Raw genomic sequence first — 20,275 nt, 5'->3', positions numbered from 1 at the left:
ACAAACCATGTATTACTACCACTGCTATACCAACATTACCATATTCTATACAAACTATTCACTACTTCCACTGATAATAAGAACATTACAATATCCACAACAAACTATTTACTACTACTACTGCTAGTAGCAAAATTACATTGTCCACTAAAAACTATTTGCTACAACTATTGCCACTATAAACATTAACACATCCACTAAAGACTAGTTACTATTACCACTGATAATATCAACAAGAACCACATCTAATATAACCCCTCTTACTTATACTACTGGGATTACTTCTAGCACCATCAGAATATCTACCGCAACACCACTCCAACAACAATGACAATACGATCAATACGTACTAATGTTTCTACTACTACCAACACCAATGCCAACACCACAAAAACAACAACGTTTACTACTATTGCTATCCTCGCAGCAACAGTTAGCAAGTGTAAAAACATCCCACCCTAAACCCACACACACCACCTCCACCCCACACACAAATAAAAATCAGGGAATTTTTAATGTGCAAGTCTGTACCTGCCACAGTGTGTTTTCAGTTCAAAATACAGAATAAAGAGAATTCCACTGTTTACAATCTATATATAGTGTTTATTATAGTTACCCATACAGTGTAGCCTTTCACGTCCTCTTGGCACTGCTTCAAAACTAATTGATTATCAATGACCATTAAAAATCTACAAAACTCTATGACGGGTTTTAAACTTCCTTGTATTTATATCCCCGAAGGAAATCTCTTATAACTAAAACAAAGAATGTTTTTTAAATCAGAATCGTGGTATAAGATTTCAAAGCCTTATTAAATCATTTCATCGTTTCGTAATAAACTGATATTCTTTTAATAAGAGTGAAAGTCATATTACTTATTCATTAGAATTTATCTTCTTTCCTGCTACCAATAAATGGATATATATGGTAGCTTTATAGCTCTTCTTTGTCCAACAGTATTTCATGCATATGTAAAACCTAAATGAATCATTGCGTTGCATAAGTCTGCTTCACGAATTTTGGAGTCAAGGGAATCGTTGACTAAAAAGGCAGAGAAATGATAATATTCATCATCGCCATTACATCGATATTTCTATGGACAGTTAAGTCTCAGTCTCTGTCTCTGTCTCTGTGTCTGTCTGTCTGTCTCTTTCCTGTCTCTCTCTGTCTATTTCTCTTCTACAGTATGTATATACATACCGGTGACCTAAGTGTCTTACGCCTCATGTCCCGATATTTTAGAAATGATGCTAAAATCTCCAGTAAGTTGGCTATTAAATAATGTTGAATGTCTGCGAATCTGTAATCAAGTGACCAGCTACCTTAGGCAATGAAGCTCGAGTTTGAACCTAGGTCGACAGAGATGCGACGGTTATTTTCAAAATGTTATCTCTGTCAATCGTACCATCATGAATAATATTACAGAGATTCGTCACTTGTGCAAACGATCCATTTGTTGTTTGTGTCTGGCTTTTTTATGTTCTTCGCTTGATGTGGGTATGGTCTAATTTTCAATTCATACTCTTGGTCAGTAAAAGCTGTTATAATACGTTAGCTATATAATCAATACTTGTATATCATTGTCTTCTACTCTAAGTATATAATCAATAATAGTATATCAATATCTGCTACACTAGCCATATAATCAATTATGATATATCAGGGTCTGCTACACTAGCCATAGAATCAATTCTGATATATCAGGGTCTGCTACACTAGCCATATAATCAATTATGATATATCAGGGTCTGCTTTGCTAGCCATATAATCAGTTTTGATATATCAGGGTCTGTAAAGCTAGCCATATAATCAATTATGATATATCATGGTCTGCTACACTGGCTGTAGTATAAATGACAGTATTTTTTGATCTGCTTCACTAACTATATAATCGATTCTGATATATCACCGTCTGTTACACTAGCTATATAATTAATACAAGTATATCGTTGTTTACTATACTAATGATGCAATCGCTCTTTATCTATCACTGTTATACGAGTTACATGACCAATATCAGTATATCAGTGTTATCTGAGTTATGTAATCAATATCACTATATCACTGTTATACGAGTTATACAATCAATATCAGCTACACTAACAATATAATCAATACTACCTACATTATGCTTTATTTTTCAGTATGTTTTCTTGCAGGTGGTCAAAGCTGTCAGTTTTCTGGTATGTATTACTGGTGTTTACATTCTAACCAAGTTCTATACAATTAGAAGCTTTTGAACCGTGTGAGAGAAATACGCCAACATACAACTTGTATCATAACCGCTTCCCAATAGACACATTTCAAGAGCTTGAAATGACTGACTCCATAGCGTGCATTCACGTAGACATCACTTAAATTCACACTGTTGCTGATTCAATGCAGTTTAAGAAAAATTAGATCTAAACACAGTGTTTTCAGATAGAGAGACAGACAGGCAAATAAACGGACAGAGAAATATATTTTATTATGGTAGCATTATCTAAGGGTGGGGTATTGGTAGAGTAGGTAATACAACAATAACAGAATAACATTTAAATATACCCTGGACAGTCATTGACTTGCCTATGTTTAATATCGATCGATTGAACACCATCATGCTATCTTTGATAATTTGTCTTTTATTCGATCTCGTGTCTATGGTGATATAAAGTTATACGCAAAGTTGAATGATTCAGTAACAGAATGTGGTAAACTTGATAGAATTCCAAAATCGAATTATTCTCAGACAACGAAGTGTCGCCCATTGCAATATTTTGACAAACACAAAAATAAGTATATCAGGTATTTTTAAACATCTCAGATCCATATTTCTGTTTGTATTCGCTTCAGCTACATTTGACCCCTGTTCCAGTGAAAACCATAAACCATTTCCCTACATGCCAGACCGATGCCCCGTGTGTGAGTACCTTTTTAATGACCGGAACGACCTATATGACCTTGACCATGATATTTGGTACGGCACTGCATTCAACATGACAACCCGATATGTGTCTCCGTACGGATGTGGCACGCGAATTCCAATCTGGATGAATGGTTTGAATTTGCTATACTTATCTCTTAGTTAAAGATCACCAGCCATACTCCAACATTTTCCTATTTATATCAGATTTGCGTTACATGATTAAAAATAGTTATAGTCGCACAAAAAGAACAAAAAAATTATCAAGTGTAAAGAAGAAATAATAATTTAATTACTCGAAATAGAAGTAAACAATGCTGTTACTTCCCCTTAGTTACGATTTCCCACCTATAGAGGACGCAACCGGAAATGACGTATATTTATCCCTCCAAGACGAAGTACATGCTTCTTGTTGTCGAAAAATGAAACACTATAAACTATGGATAGGGAATATTTAGATGAAACTAATGAAAACTAATTTACTGTTTAGCCTTATATCGGTATGCGTGCACGAAGCACTAGATTTTGTCGCTTTCAAAACTGTTCCATTGTTTCAATTTATTTTCAAAATTCCCGTAAATACAGGTAAAAAGAATCAATGCTGGCTTCCCTGCGTCGGCAGACTTTATATAAAAAAAAGATGAAAGAAATCGGCACAATTAAAGAATCCAAAGGAACCAAACTCGACTTCCTTTTGTCGGCCGACTTCAGAAGAAAAAATTGGCACACTAAAAAGATACTCAAGTCAAGACTCCGGGGATGATTTGCATTGTAATAAAATAACCTATATATTTGATATCCTGTCGGTAAGTTTAAACAATGAGTTTATTGCTCCCTGCTAGTTATGGTTATCACCCAGGCTTCTATTTGTTTGCCACGTGTAATCATAATTGATGTTTGCAGGGCAAATATTATACACAATAATAACTGCAATTAATAATAATTTTGTAACACATGCTAGCAAAAAGATTATCATTTGCATTCACACTGAATGTATTTTAAAATAATGAATTTTTTATTTGCGAGATACCGACTTATAGTTAACCTGGATACAATACAATCTGGGTCAGTTTGCATTAAGCAACTTATAATGCGTAAATGGCAGGTGCCTTCAGGCAATACTTTCGTCTCATTTGCGATTTTGTTATTTGACATAAGCGATACACACTACACTAAGGATGCATACGCAAGCCGGCATCCGCTACATATACGAAATTCCTAGATATATACATTTTTTAAAATAATTTTCGCATGATGAAAAAAGAAGGAATATATGATAACAGTGCAAGTTTAATTTCTTTCATTTTATTTTCAAACAAGTGTATGTTTATCAATTTATTTTGTACCATGAGTGTGTGTGTGTATGTGCCCGGGGGGGGGGGGGAGGAGGGGCACACATGAAATACAAACTTATTTCCTTTCTAATTTTTACGGAATAATGGAGCAAATATGATTGACGATACTGACCAGTAATGACAAGCTTTCAATTTACGCGCGCAAGCACTAAGACAACTTGAAAAATAAAAACAAACAATAAAATTAACTGGTAATAGCTTCATATTGCAGCAACTAAATACTGACAAAATGCTTAACATTACTCTCTCTCTCTCTCATGTGTAATCTAGTATGTATTGTATGCACATGTGTTACAACGTGAAGCCTAAAATTAAGCATATTTGTTATAATATCTCATGTACACTACCATTAGCAAAATTTATACGTATTATGTAGAATATTATCTGTTACGTATTTTTGTGTTGTATTTTTGTTTTATAAATAATTATTGATAATTTGACCGGAAGACTTAAACTGAGAATGCCGTTGTGCAGATGCATATATTTTCTTAGCACAAAAAATGTATGTAAATATTTTAATTAGAACAAGCAAGATATGTCAGTTTGTGTTTTATCTAATAAATATGTACGTTACGAAGTATGTTTAGTTTCTTTCAAAGAAAATCAAAATAGCTTGTTTAAATTTAGATTGTTCCCCTTAAAACCTATCTTACATAGCATCTACTTTTTTTGTTGGAGAAAAAGAACGTACAAACTATTGTCAAGTTTTCCGAATTGTATTTCCAGTTCGGCCGAATTGTCTTTAGGCCAAATTCACTAAAATCCGGCATAAATGATACAACTTTCCCATCTCTCCCCTATTCGTTCCCACAAATTAAATACACTTTTTTCTGGTAAACATTGTTTTTCGGAAAAAGAAAGAACGCTTTTTTTCCATCACCACTCTTTTGGTTACTTCAGAATGCAACACAGTGCACCATATTTTCTGTACAAAGCTCGATCGTACGCTATATCACATAGACATTTACGTGGGGAAATTAAGCACTTGAATGGCTAGGTTGAATAGAAGGGATAAATGTACGTCATATCCGGAGCGGAATTTTAAGTCTAATTAAACATTTTTATAGTGTGCATACATAACCAATGCGAATTGTTTATAACTATTATAATATCACACGTTTGTACAATATAAGTTGTGAAATGCCATCGATACTCAAGGGTCAACTCTTTAAAATGGGATCAGACTTTGAACTAGTATTGATACTCAAAGGTCCTGTTCTTAAATGTGTGATCAGACTTTGAACTAGTATTGATACACAACGGTCATGTCCTTAAAATGGGATCAGATTGTAAATGTAGTATAAAAACTTTTACGTTTCACTGCAAATTGCTTTTGTTTAAACAAATGTTGTTCCATATGTTAAAGCATCAATGTATCTTATTTATTTATATTTGTCGCAAACTTATTTAAGTTAATATTATTGGTTATGTATGTATAATAACTGTATTGATGTATACTTTTTATTTATATTTGTATTTCAATGTCATCAAGAAAATTATTAATTACACTTCGACACAAAACAGGAACGAAGTGTCATATGAGAAAGGCAAGAAGTGATGATAGTCGTCTCTGAAGGCTGGCCTTGCTTTAGCACCATTTTCAAACCTTCGTAAATCTATTTATTAGTTTTGGGCAAGGAATACGTTCAACACGTTGGAATCTACTTAATTATGAAGCCTTAGTTTGTTTTAAATTCGTACAAGTAACACATATCTTGGTATCATGAACAAATCTAATCAAATTAATAAATAAATAGCAAAAGAAGTATTTGTAATATGAAAATAGTACACAGACCTCAAAAACAAAAATTAACGTTACTGTTGTAGAACGAAACAAATACACCTTGTTCTTAAAGCTACATTTCAAGTTTATGTTGAAAAGAACAACCAAAAGAATATGTTCAGAGTTGAAAACGATAAATCGTGAGTTGGGTGTGTGTGCCCCAAACCTCTTGCTCCTATAAGCGGACACACAACCTCAACATCACTTTACTTTTGTGTATTTTTGTGTGTTGTTGTTGCTGCGTTTTACTGCGTATTTCATTATTTTAGAAGCCCATGCACACAAGTTAATATCGGTCAGTTAATACACACACACACACACACACACACACACACATATATATATATATATATATATATATATATATATATATATATATATATATATATATATATATATATATATAAGTGTATCAAATCGAACATTCTAATTGCACGACAGGTACGATTCCCATGGTTGGAGAAGGTGTAGTAAGCAGGACAGCTTGTGTGGCAACATTCGACAGTTTGTGTGAAATATCGTATAGGATCAAGGTAAAACGATGTGACTCGTCAAACACAGTGTACTGTTTGGAAAACCTTCCCAGTAGCATCCAGCAGCGATATTGCTTCGGTGAGTATTCCGCTCACTATTCCGCTTGACGAAATAAAAACAGAGATGAAAATATATGCATGTATATGATATATCTGATATCGAAATAAACTACTAAATCATGTATCATTCATTAGTTTATATCTAGATCGTATCCATTAAAATAAATTCTTATTTGGTAAGAGGTGCTGAGGAGTAGGGACAAAACGTTCGAATATAGGTAAGAAGGGTGACTGATTGATCATTTAGTCTTTGTCCTTAAAGCTTTAAAACTGTTTATCTTTCATAAAAAATTACACACAATGAAAACCTTTATGTTTTGCAGCCAATTATTTAATTTCGATATTTTATTGAATTTCTTCCCAAAGAGTTTGAAACAAGGATGTATCTTGGACAGGACGTATATCGGAATCCAAATGTGGGTCACTGTAATCTACCTGTGTGCGTATGTTGGTCAATTACGGAATGATACCAATTATCTATCGTATGAGTTGCTACACATAAACAACATTGACTGCGTAGGTGAGTTGTAATTTATTAAATTTTCTAATTTCTTTCAGATTTTGATCCCAGTATATTCACTACAACGACTTCAACAACAACTTCAGCAAAACTCCCAACTACTCGACCACCCAGAGCAGACGGGGGAGGTATGCCCATTTTTAAAGGTATATTTAGATTCACAATAACACTCTAGTTAAAGATCAACATGTCTTAAAGTGTCAATCAGGGTATGAGACTCAATGCGTGTATTTACCAGGGTATGAGACTCAATGCATGTATTTACCAGGGTATGAGACTCAATGCACATATTTACCAGGGTATGAGACTCAACGCATGTATTTACCAGGGTATGAGACTCAATGCATGTATTTACCAGGGTACGAGACTCAGTGCATGTATTTACCAGGGTATGACACTCAATGTATGTATTTACCAGGGTATGATACTCAGTGCATGTATTTACCAGGGTACTAGACTCAATGCATGTCTTTACCAGGGTACGAGACTCAATGCATGTATTTACCATTTTATGAGACTCAATGCATTTATTTACCAGGGTACGAGACTCAATGCATGTATTTACCAGGATACGAGACTCAATGCATGCATTTACCAGGGTATGAGACTCAATGCATGTATTTACCAGGGTACGAGACTCAATGCATGTATTTACCAGGGTACAAGACTCAATGCATTTATTTACCATTGTATGAGACTCAATGCATGTATTTGCCAGGGAACGGGACTCAATGCATGTATTTACCAGGGTATGATACTCAATGCATGTATTTACCAGGGTACGAGACTCAATGCATGTATTTGCCAGGGTACGAGACTCAATGCATGTATTTGCCAGGGTAAGAGACTAAATGCATATATTTACCAGGGTATGAGACTCAATGCATATATTTACCAGGGTATGAGACTCAATGCATGTCTATACCAGGGTACGAGACTCAATACATGCATTTACCAGGGTACGAGACTCAATGCATGTATTTACCAGGGTATGAGACTCAATGCATGCATTTACCAGGGTACGAGACTCAATGAATGTATTTACCAGGGTACGAGACTAAATGCATTTATTTACCAGGGTACGAGACTCAATACATGTATGTACCAGGGTATGAGACTCAATGCATGTATTTACCAGGGTATGAGACTCAATGCATGCATTTACCAGGGTACGAGACTCAATGAATGTATTTACCAGGGTACGAGACTAAATGCATTTATTTACCAGGGTATGACACTCAATGCATGTATTTACCAGGGTATGAGACTCAATGCATGTATTTACCAGGGTATGAGACTCAATGCATGCATTTACCAGGGTACGAGACTCAATGAATGTATTTACCAGGGTACGAGACTAAATGCATTTATTTACCAGGGTACGAGACTCAATACATGTATGTACCAGGGTATGAGACTCAATGCATGTATTTACCAGGGTATGAGATTCAATGCATGCATTTACCAGGGTACGAGACTCAATGAATGTATTTACCAGGGTACGAGACTAAATGCATTTATTTACCAGGGTATGACACTCAATGCATGTATTTACCAGGGCATGAGACTCAATGCATGTATTTACCAGGGTATGAGACTCAATGCATGTATTTACCAGGGTATGAGACTCAATGCATGTATTTACCAGGGTATGAGACTCAATGCATGTATTTACCAGGGTACGAGACTCAATGCATGTATTTACCAGGGTACAAGACTCAATGCATTTATTTACCAGGGTACGAGACTCAATGCATTTATTTACCATTGTATGAGACTCAATCCATGTATTTGCCAGGGTACGGGACTCAATGCATGTATTTACCAGGGTATGATACTCAATACATGTATTTACCAGGGTACGAGACTCAATGCATGTATTTACCAGGGTACGAGACTCAATGCATGTATTTGCCAGGGTAAGAGACTAAATGCATGTATTTATCAGGGTATGAGACTCAGTGCATGTATTTACCAGGGTATGAGACTCACTGCATATATTTACCAGGGTATGAGACTCAATGCATGTATTTACCAGGGTACGAGACTCAATACATGTATTTACCAGGGTATGAGACTCAATGTATGTATTTACCAGGGTATGAGACTCAGTGCATGAATTTACCAGGGTACGAGACTCAATGAATGTATTTACCAGGGTACGAGACTAAATGCATTTATTTACCAGGGTATGATACTCAATGCATGTATTTACCAGGGTATGAGACTCAATGCATGTATTTACCAGGGTATGAGACTCAATGCAAATATTTACCAGGGTATGTGACTCAATGCATGTATTTACCAGGGTATGAGACTCAACGCATGTATTTACCAGGGTATGAGACTCAATGCATGTATTTACCAGGGTATGAGACTCAATGCATGTATTTACCAGGGTATGAGACTCAACGCATGGATTTACCAGGGTATGAGACTCAATGCATGTATTTACCAGGGTATGAGACTCAATGCATGCATTTACCAGGGTATGAGACTCAGTGCATGTATTTACCAGTGTACGAGACTCAATGCATGTATTTACCAGGGTATGAGACTCAATGCATGTATTTACCAGGGTATGAGACTCAATGCATGTATTTACCAGGATATGAGACTCAATCCATGTATTTACCAGGATATGAGACTCAATGCATGTATTTACCAGGGTATGAAACTCAATGCACGTATTTACCAGGGTATGAGATTCAGTGCATTTATTTACCGGGTATGAAACTCAATGCATGTATTTACCAGGGTATGATACTCAATGCATGTATTTGGTAGTGGAAAACGAAATAGATTATTCCACAGTATGATCGAACCCCTCAGATTAATGCGGTTTGGTTTTGTTAAGTACATCAACAAATGAAGGTGATTTAGTACCGATACAATACGGATAACGTGCATTGATAAATGCTTGATTGGAAATAATATCCATTCTGTCACAACTTCGACAAAATCACTGTTAAAGTACGCTAACATTTTTACGATAGGCCAGTCAAAACATGTCATCCATTGTAAATCAGACTGAATGTCGCGTACTATGATGTCACAATGAAAGCGCCGTGCGTTGGAATACATTTACTGGTAATTTGACACTCACATTTTTATCCAGTTTATTTTCAGGATGGCATTCTAACAGACAATTACAATTGATAATTTTAGTCAGAAACATTTATGCTAATAACAAAGGCATTTATCACTCAATTATCACGAATTAATATATTTGGTTAAACCAAATTAGTATTAACATTTCAAAAATGATTTATATTTTATTTAAGATCGATGATAACCCAGATATAAATACGCTGACGAACAATTTAGAGAGAAAAAAATCTAACCATCATTTCATAATATAATTCAATTTAACTGGAGGAAATTATTGTAATACAATTGCTTTCCATCCAGCGGCGTAGATTTTATTAGTTTTATTTAGTTATCATATATGAAGCTTCGCCAATGTTTCCAATACCATGCTAAATCCTAGTATAGAAGATATTTTGCCGGTTAAATGGAGCTTTATCAATTTCTAATGAATATCGTGTGTGGCATATCAAACTGGCAGGCAGAGAGAGAGAGAGAGAGAGAGAGAGAGAGAGAGAGAAAGAGAGAGAGATGCATACAACACGCTGGGACAAGTCTTGTATGTATATGATAGTAGCTTTTACTGCCCTCTAGCACTTGGTTTTATTGCGTCATAATTTTGTCACCGATATTGCTAACACATCTGGCCGTGTTTCCCTCCCCGAAAATGTTATCAGTCTGGAAAATATCACAATCTGTTCCGATTAGTTTCTTCCAAAGGGTCGAAGAAATTATTCTCACATCCCAAAGATACAAAAGCATTCAGAGTAAAAGACGTATCGGATATAAGTAGTGAATATTTTCTGCATCATTCAAGCACGTGTTTGTTATTGTTGATATCACGTGAACTCGACAACGTGTCATTGATAATAGAAACGCCACACAATAGTTTTAGTCATATTTTACCAAATAATATTCTTAATTTGTTTGAACTAAAAACTTACAGGCTAGGAATAGCATAGCAAGACACAAAAGTGAAAGTAGTTCCCAAGCGTCGAGCTTAATTTTCAACACCACTCTGACATTTTCGTCAAGTCGAAAATTAGTTAAAGATGTAGCTGTATGAATAAGAATACGTTGGAAGGATTTGGGTGAACAGGCTGACAATTATCCAACAACAATTATGTTATTGTTCCTATTTCAGCCGCCATATGTTCTATATGAAGTAACGCAAATCTGAATATAGTCATAATGTCGAACAATTACATGTGCGACGTTCCAATTGTTTCCACACCTATATTCTTCGCAATCAAACACGATATTCTTTCTCCAAAACCTTATCAGTTAGAGAAGTACCAATTAGATTACCTCTTAGTGTCTTTCATAGGATCATATATATTCGACTTGCATGAGGCTGAAACTTTAATGTTCCCCGTTTTTGTTTCTTATTTTTGTCTCCAACAATGACCCCATCATTTTCACTTACCGCATTGATATGAATCTAGATTTCTCAGTGAATACGTCAATGAAATGACACTGATAATATTCGATGGACCAAATAAATTGCACGGTCAATCCATATTAATACACATAACTTGACCTGAGATATAAATATAGTCTAGTTGAAATTGAAAATCAGTCTAGTTTATCAGCATATATAGTTACAGTCACACATGGAAAAAGTTACCATAATTTGCCCTTTAAATGGCTTTAGAATATTTTGGTTTTCATTTATAGCAGTATTTACCACTATGTATAAAGAAATGACAAGAAAACAAAGTATGTTTGATGGTAAATACACATCGCTTCTTTCTTCTTGCAGACACTGGGGTACAGAGTTGGATGATAGCTGTAATTGCTGCTTTATCCATTACTATCATTGGTCTTGTAGCGATTATCGTTGTCATCTTCAGGTGGGTTGAATGAATTAAGTATCTTGTATTTATATGATACACTTCCTTTGAGAGACACTTTTTCGATTGCAAATATGTATATTCATTTAGTTTTTATATGTTACTTTTATTTAATGGACACATCTCTATGAAGTTAACACGTTTCTAAAATTGTAGCATCTGCATGTGCTTTTTCCTTTCTCTTTTCTTGTTGTTATTTTTAAGAAAAAATAATGCAACACAGTCCAAAAATAACTACAGAGGAAACTATTTTAATCGAACATTTACAAGTTTTCCATACATTTTATGTTGTCTAGGCAGAATAATGCTCACTGATGTTTGAAAGGAATTTCATCCGCATGGACAAAATATTGTTCCTGATATTTTGTATCACAGTGTGCCTTATCGAAAACGGATCTTCAAACAACGTTATGTGAAATTAAATGTATTAAGTTTTCTTTTGTTTATAGGCAGTTTCGAAAGAACCACAAACGTTACAGAACCTTTCCTGACCACGAGATGCCACCACCTTACCACAAAGTAATCGGTTTTATCCCTATAAACGAAAAAGGGATGACTACCGCTATGAATGTAAAGCCGAGATATTAGCGAAGTGTAAACTGGTGAGAAAATCAGAAAACGAAACATGAACGTTTGCTGCTTGACATTATAGCCTTGCTTTCTGTAAAAAGTTCGTAGACCATTATTGAATTAAAGATTTTTGTTCAGGTCGATTCTTCAATTGATGTTTATTTTCTTTGATGTTTATATTATATAATATTAGTATTTATCAGAGAAACCTATTGTGCTACGTGGTGTGGTTTTGTTAGGGAATAACTTCATACCATTGTGAACATTCTTATATATATATATATATATATATATATATATATATATATATATATATATATATTACTGCACAAACTGTGCGGTTTAAAACTTTGGTTGCTAAGTATATTTATATTTTTTTCTACGCATTTTACCAGTAAAGACAGTGTTCTTTAGATGGATCAATCATGTCATTAACGGTATGAAACAAGTCTGTCTGTCAGAACACTTATGTATGTAAGTGACCAATCAGTGGCCTATTCAAACGTCTCCTTAGTGCCACAGTCAACAGAAATGACACGGCTGGACTTATCATACATTCCTAACCTAACCCTGTATTTAAGACAGTAGTGGACTGTATGAACCTTTGATCTAATACAACACATCACTCCAAAATATTGTGTATAAGGAATAAAGGAAAATGCACCTTAAGTTATGAATATATCATTTAATTGATCATAAGCAATGTTTTAATTTAACACACGACGACTGGTGTATATAACATTATTTTAATTTAAGTTTTTGTATATTACTTGCAGTACGAGTTAGGTTAGCCAGTAAGTACTATAGCCATTGAGTTATGGCCAGTATATACTATAGCCATTGAGTTATGGCCAGTGTATACTATAGCCATTGAGTTATGGCCAGTAAGTACTATAGCCATTGAGTTATGGCCAGTATATACTATAGCCATTGAGTTATGGCCAGTATATACTATAGCCATTGAGTTATGGCCAGTAAGTACTATAGCCATTGAGTTATGGCCAGTGTATACTATAGCCATTGAGTTATGGCCAGTAAGTACTATAGCCATTGAGTTATGGCCAGTATATACTATAGCCATTGAGTTATGGCCAGTATATACTATAGCCATTGAGTTATGGCCAGTAAGTACTATAGCCAATGAGCTATGGCCAGTATATACTATAGCCATTGAGTTATGGCCAGTATATACTATAGCCATTGAGTTATGGCCAGTATATACTATAGCCATTGAGTTATGGCCAGTATATACTATAGCCATTGAGTTATGGCCAGTAAGTACTATAGCCATTGAGTTTTGGCCAGTATATACTATAGCCATTGAGTTATGGCCAGTATATAATATAGCCATTGAGTTATGGCCAGTATATACTATAGCCATTGAGTTATGGCCAGTATATACTATAGCCATTGAGTTATGGCCAGTATATACTATAGCCATTGAGTTATGGCCAGTATATACTATAGCCATTGAGTTATAGCCAGTAAGTACTATAGCCATTGAGTTATGGCCAGTATATACTATAGCCATTGAGTTATGGCCAGTAAGTACTATAGCCATTGAGTTATGGCCAGTATATACTATAGCCATTGAGTTATGGCCAGTAAGTACTATAGCCATTGAGTTATGGCCAGTAAGTACTATAGCTATTGAGTTATGGCCAGTAAGTACTATAGCCATTGAGTTATGGCCAGTATATACTATAGCCATTGAGTTATGGCCAGTAAGTACTATAGCCATTGAGTTATGGCCAGTATATACTATAGCCATTGAGTTATGGCCAGTATATACTATAGCCATTGAGTTATGGCCAGTATATACTATAGCCATTGAGTTATGGCCAGTATATACTATAGCCATTGAGTTATGGATATACTGAATGGGGTTTAAATATTTCATCTTGTATGTGTATCTTTCATTTCCTTACTTTTTCAACAATGTCCAGTATGTGTATGCGTTTTGTTTCATGAATATTTCATACAAGTGTGTTTTGTGTTAGTTTACACCCATCAAATATGTAGATATATGCTTGTTCCATGAATTGTCAATGTAAATGAGAAATCTTTCGAAGGGTTTTTTTCTCAAACAGTTGCCAATTTTTTCAAAGAATCTAATGAGTTTACGATATATTTCAATCTGAGCATTTTAGCAAATCCCTTTACACTGAAACCTCAGTAAATCGAATTCCCGTGAAACCGATTCAGTTTGGGCCCACAATATTTCCTCCTTTAATTTCAGAACATCTAATGTCCTCCGGTCGGAAGACAGAAACTAAAATGGGTCTAATTGTCTGATTTGTATTGCCAATAACCTAATGAAGCATACTTAGTATGATCACATGACATTCCAGTTGTAGTTAAGCATTCTAAGTCGATGCTATATGAACACATGGCTATCCAGTGTTCTTTAAGCAGTCTGATGCTACATTAACCCCCTATGACCAGATTCAATATGAGCACATGCTCATGCATTGGTATTGAAGCAGCCTAAGGCTATATTAACCCCACATGAACGAATTTAATATGAACACAAGGCCATCCAGTGGTCTAAAGTAGTCTAAGGCTATATTAACCCCACATGACCGAATTTAATATGAACACAAGGCCATCCAGTGGTCTAAAGTAGTCTAAGGCTATATTAACCATACATGACCGAATTTAATATGATCACAAGGCCATCCAGTGGTCTATAGTAGTCTAAGGCGATATTAACCCCACATGACCGAATTTAATATGAACACAAGGCCATCCAGTGGTCTAAAGTTGTCTAAGGCTATATTAACCCCACATGACCGAATTTAATATGAACACAAGGCAATCCAGTGGTCTATAGTAGTCTAACGCTATGTAGTGCAAGAAAAGCAACACAGAAACACATGTAGATGCAACGAACTCATCTCTATCACAAATATTTATTTGAAACTTTGATTGGCTATTTATATGTGTGCTTATATTTGAATGGCTATTCAAATGTGTACTTATATTTGACTGGCTATTGACATGTGTACTTATATTGGACTGGCCATTGATATCTGTACTTATATTTGAATGGCTATTCATATGTGTGCTTATATTCGAACGGCTAGTATATGAGTGCTTATTTTTGACAGGCTATTCATATGTGTACTTATATTTGTCTGTCTATTCATATGTGTACTTACATATTTGACTGGTTATTTATATGTGTGCTTATATTGTAATGTGTATTTATATGTTTGCTTATATTTGATTGGCTAATTATATGTGTGTTAATATTTGATTGGCTATATATATGTGTGTGCTTATATTTGATTAGCTAATTATATTTGTGGTTGTATGCAAGAGGAACATCTGGTCACATCTCTTATAAAGACAATATCTTCTTAACACAAATCAAAAACAACAACAACAAAACAACAAGTGTCCCTAACCTGTAAAACCCCTAAAACTGAAATGTTTGAGGTTTCATTCGGACATTGGCATAAGGCATTATTGTTCATTGCACTTGTTTAGGTCACGTTTATTTTCCTTATTTGTATAAACTAAAAAACAATGTTTAGATATTCGACTTGCTAGACGTTTGAAATGGAGACCCAACATTTATTTTAATAACAGGGAGGAATGGAAGAGAAAACAACATGCCGTCACTTCAGTAATAATGACGCATTTCATTAATTATAAAGCTATAAAAGACCTTGTGTACCATAAATGCTAAATTTATAATAGAAGTAAAATACGTTCATCGTTCTTGAAGTTGAAGTATATATTAGTATCACAGTGGCGATGAAATTCAATTAATCTTGCTGCACACTTGGATCTCTCTACCGAGCGAATCAAACACCTGCGTGAATTTGGCTGGAAGGCCCTTGTTTTCTGCTATTTCCATGGACCTTAAGACAACTAATTTGATCTAATCAACCAATGAGCACAAATAACGCAACTATATCTTCACATTTGTATGGCTTCTCCTTCTTTTTACATTTGCATAATTTACCACTAAGCCCGTCGCATCCGAACCTTAGTACTTCAGATTCCCTCCCCGAGCCAATCAAGCTGCAGCCTTGAACTACATTTCATGCTAACCGTACATGTGCCCCTCCACCATATTGCTTTCACAACAACAATTACAGCCATCCCAGAATAAACGAATGACACCTTCTCGATTGTACAAATATTCGTCCGTGCCATTAATATTTCACACTAAAATGCACAGTGAAACAACACTTCTAAATTAAGATGGGAACTACTTGGCTTAATGTCATTTCGAAACATATTATCATCCTCAGCCCCATCTCAATCTACTAAACACGTATACGAATTTAGGAAACTAAACCACACTATCATAATGTCTTTTGAATACTATACATTCCTAAAAGCTGGTTAAGTACTCGGGTTGAGGAATATCTCACCATCATCAGCTTCCCATAATCAATTAACTAATCACTCAAATCTAGCAAAGCTACAAACAACACATAGCCTAGCCTTATTGCAAGATATTCACTTACATTTAATAATAGAGGTATTTAAAGTTCCCATTGTATGGACTATAGCATATAAATCCAATTGCCCCATACAACGTGATAAGATCGAATTCTCCTTCAATTATTTACTTATCTCTGGATATATAGGAGGGTCTCGAATAAAAACCTGTATCTATATCCATGCGAAAATCACACTATAACCACCATTTACACTTTCTAATTTAATGGTAAGTTTACCGAAAGTAATCAGAGCAATCCTGTAAAAATAATATCAGAATAAGTTGAAACCAGTGTGAATAAATAACAGTTATGGTGTGCACCGCTCGCCTTTATGAAATTGAACACCTGCCCCCATTTCCTTTCTGGGTAGGATATATAATACTAGATCGTTCAGTCACGTGGTTTCAATCGTGATGCTGTCCTATGTGACAGTGTTTCTGATTACGTAGCATGTGAACAGTTTCCAAGAATTGTAAGGATTGAGGTTGCCTCTTAGAGTTATTAATATATTAATACTGCATTGACTTTAGATGGTTCACCGGTTTTAAAATTTCCACCTAGCTCCGCTTAAGTTCAGATTTCGAAATCGCCTTAAACAGTTTGATTAATAGATCAACAGCCGCGTCCCATGTAATTTTAAACTACTCATGTAATGCTACTGTGGCTGATGTCCTACCTTACAACCATGGATAAAGCTGTAAGGTGTTACTACTCATTTAATGATACAGTGGCGTATGTTCTACCTTACAACCATGGATAAGGCTGTAGGGTGTTACTACTCATTTAATGCTACAGTGGCTGATGTCCTACCTTACAACCATGGATATAGGGTGTTACTACTCATTTAATTATAGAATAGCGGATGTCCTACCTTACAACCATGGATGAAGGTGTAAGGTGTTACTGCTCATTTAATGCTACAGTGGCGTATGTCCTACCTTACAACCATGGATAAGGCTGTAGGGTGTTACTATTCATTTAATGCTACAGTGGCGGATGTCCTACCTTACAACCATGGATAAGGCTGTAGGGTGTTACTACTAATGTAATGCTACAGTGGCTGATGGCTTACCTTACAACCATTGATAAGGCTGTAGAGAGTTACTACTCATTTAATGCTACAGTGGCTGATGTCACATCTTACAACCATAGACAAGGCTGTAGGGTGTTCAGTCATCTCTATTAATATTGATAAGGATGTGAGGTGTTTACGTCATTACTATGATTTATTAATTAGGCTATAGGGTGTTCACGTCATCTCTATTAATGTTGATAAGTATGTGGGTGTTTACGTCATTACTAGTAATGTTGATATGGCTATTAGGTGTTTACCTCGTTACTAGCAATGTTTGTAAGGCTATAGGATCGTTACCTGGTCCCTAGTATTTTTGTCAACGCTATAAGCTGTTCACCTCATCACTAATAACGTTGACATGGTTATAGGATGTTTACATTATTACCGGCAATGTTTGCAAGGCTAAAATGCGATTACCTAATCACCATTAATGTTGACAAGGTTATATGATGTTTACTTCATCACTAGTAATGTTGATAAAGCTGTTGGACACACGGTACTGATGGTAAGGAATAGCGCGAACAGTCCGTAAATGGGTGAAGATAAGATAGAGTATATAATGGTTTGGTTGGCCAGGGTTGGTTGATAATGGAAAACATATTTTAGTAAAATGAATTTTGCAAGAGCTTATCTATGTTGTAATTAAAAGCATATAAACATTGTTTTATTGATGGTACTTCAGTCCTTTAATAGTCTTGAGTTTGTAACACTCATTGCCGACATTAGCACCTGACTCTTTAGTGCGGAATTGAGAGCACAAGCTTCAAGTACATGTATGTCCAGACAATTCCGCGGTTCTTATCCGTTTATCTACAAAGAAGCCGTCATCCAGGATGAATATATACTGACAAATATAGGTCTGATCATGAACAATCAGGAAAGTGAATTTATTGAATTTTTAATATCATGGTGTTTATATATGTTTACTACGGGAGCTGTGTTTTTGCCCTAACTTTTATCAGGTGTTTCCCTCATCATTAGCAATGTTGACAAGGCTATAAGGTGTTTCCCTCACGGTTAGCAATATTGACAAGGCTGTAAGGTATTTACCTCATCACTAATAATTTTGACAATGCTATAAGGTGTTTACCTCATCACTAATAACTTTGACAAGGCTGTAAGATGTTTACCTCATCATTAGTAATGCGGGCATCAGGCTCTTTAAAAACAGTATAATAATATGCGCGCGTTCGAAATCAGTTTGAAGTGTTTCGTCTACTTTGGGTCTAGTTCACATGTACAACCGAGTTATTTTCTCTACAATAAATGTTTGTTTTTTTTATTTTATTTTATTTATTTTTTTTTTTTATGTTTGACGTTTGACATTGTTTATATTAAAACATGTTCTTCCTTGAAAGCAATTAAAGACATATAACTAATCTAAATCTTCGTTTTTATTTTCCGTACATTTTTTAAAATCAAAACTATACAAACTGTTATTACATATAAAAACAAAATCCATCTGGCCCAATTTATTTTCTTTTTACCGTAAGCAAGGGTTCTGCAACCGATAAAATAACGTCACTAAAGCTAACAACAACGTTATTGCTGCCCTAAGACTCGTCGGAAATAGCAATTAGTGTTATACAAGTCATTTTGAATTATGAAATAAACTAATTTTCAACTTATGTTGGTATTCTTTATTCTTTTTACACTATAGTGGATATTGCGAGTAGGTAGCGTTCTACATTCGAGTTGACTGTACGAACACGTTGAATGCCATGCTATAATGAATAGTATCGGCAGGTTGAGCAATTTGAGTACTATACTATAGTTGATGGCATACACAGGTTGAGCAAGTTGAGTACTACACAATAGTGCATGATATCAGCAGACTGACTACTACACTATAAAGGATATTATAGGCAGGCTGAGCAGGCTGAGTACTACACCATAGTGTATAGTATAAGCAGGTTGAGTACTACACTACAGAAGATAGTATAAACAGGCTGAGCAGGTTGAGTACTACACTATAGTGGAGAGTATAAGCAGATAAATCAGGATGAGTACTACACTATATTGGATAATATAAACAGTTTGAGCAGGTTGAGTACTACACTATAGTGGATAGCATGAG

The 20,275-nt window shown here is 35.1% G+C and overlaps 1 protein-coding gene across 3 annotated transcripts; it reads left to right on the top strand.

Annotated features, from left to right (window-relative positions):
* Positions 1-969: 969 nt before the first annotated feature.
* Positions 970-19,826, top strand: LOC149800479 (uncharacterized). Of its 3 annotated transcripts, XR_016421388.1 has the most exons (8): positions 970-1,103; positions 2,160-2,183; positions 2,833-3,036; positions 6,482-6,652; positions 7,192-7,299; positions 12,003-12,093; positions 12,543-12,801; positions 13,186-19,826. XR_016421388.1 is itself a non-coding variant. In XM_089960106.1 (7 exons), the coding sequence occupies exons 1-7, from the start codon at positions 1,058-1,060 to the stop codon at positions 12,679-12,681; spliced, it is 765 nt and encodes a 254-aa protein (XP_089816232.1). In that variant the 5' UTR covers positions 970-1,057; the 3' UTR covers positions 12,682-12,814. The 3 variants fall into 3 exon arrangements, 2 of the variants coding, with proteins under 2 accessions (XP_089816232.1, XP_089816231.1); XM_089960106.1 differs by lacking the exon at positions 13,186-19,826 and having other exon boundaries at positions 7,192-7,281; positions 12,543-12,814; XM_089960105.1 differs by lacking the exon at positions 13,186-19,826 and having other exon boundaries at positions 12,543-12,814.
* The last annotated feature ends 449 nt before the right edge of the window (positions 19,827-20,275 follow it).

The sequence above is a fragment of the Sinohyriopsis cumingii genome, chromosome 5 (genome assembly GCF_028554795.1).
Source record: "Sinohyriopsis cumingii isolate HCF-2022 chromosome 5, ASM2855479v2, whole genome shotgun sequence".
Lineage (NCBI taxonomy): Eukaryota > Metazoa > Mollusca > Bivalvia > Unionida > Unionidae > Sinohyriopsis > Sinohyriopsis cumingii.
This window is presented reverse-complemented; position numbering and strand designations above follow the sequence as displayed.

Excerpts from the sequence above, each read along its gene's own strand:
- LOC149800479 (XM_089960105.1), top strand. The coding sequence starts at position 1,058 with ATGATAATATTCATCATCGCCATTACATCGATATTTCTATGGACAG. Across the intron at positions 7,300-12,002 it reads AGGTATGCCCATTTTTAAAG|ACACTGGGGTACAGAGTTGG; the intron begins GTATATTTAGAT and ends TTCTTCTTGCAG. Across the intron at positions 12,094-12,542 it reads ATTATCGTTGTCATCTTCAG|GCAGTTTCGAAAGAACCACA; the intron begins GTGGGTTGAATG and ends TTTTGTTTATAG.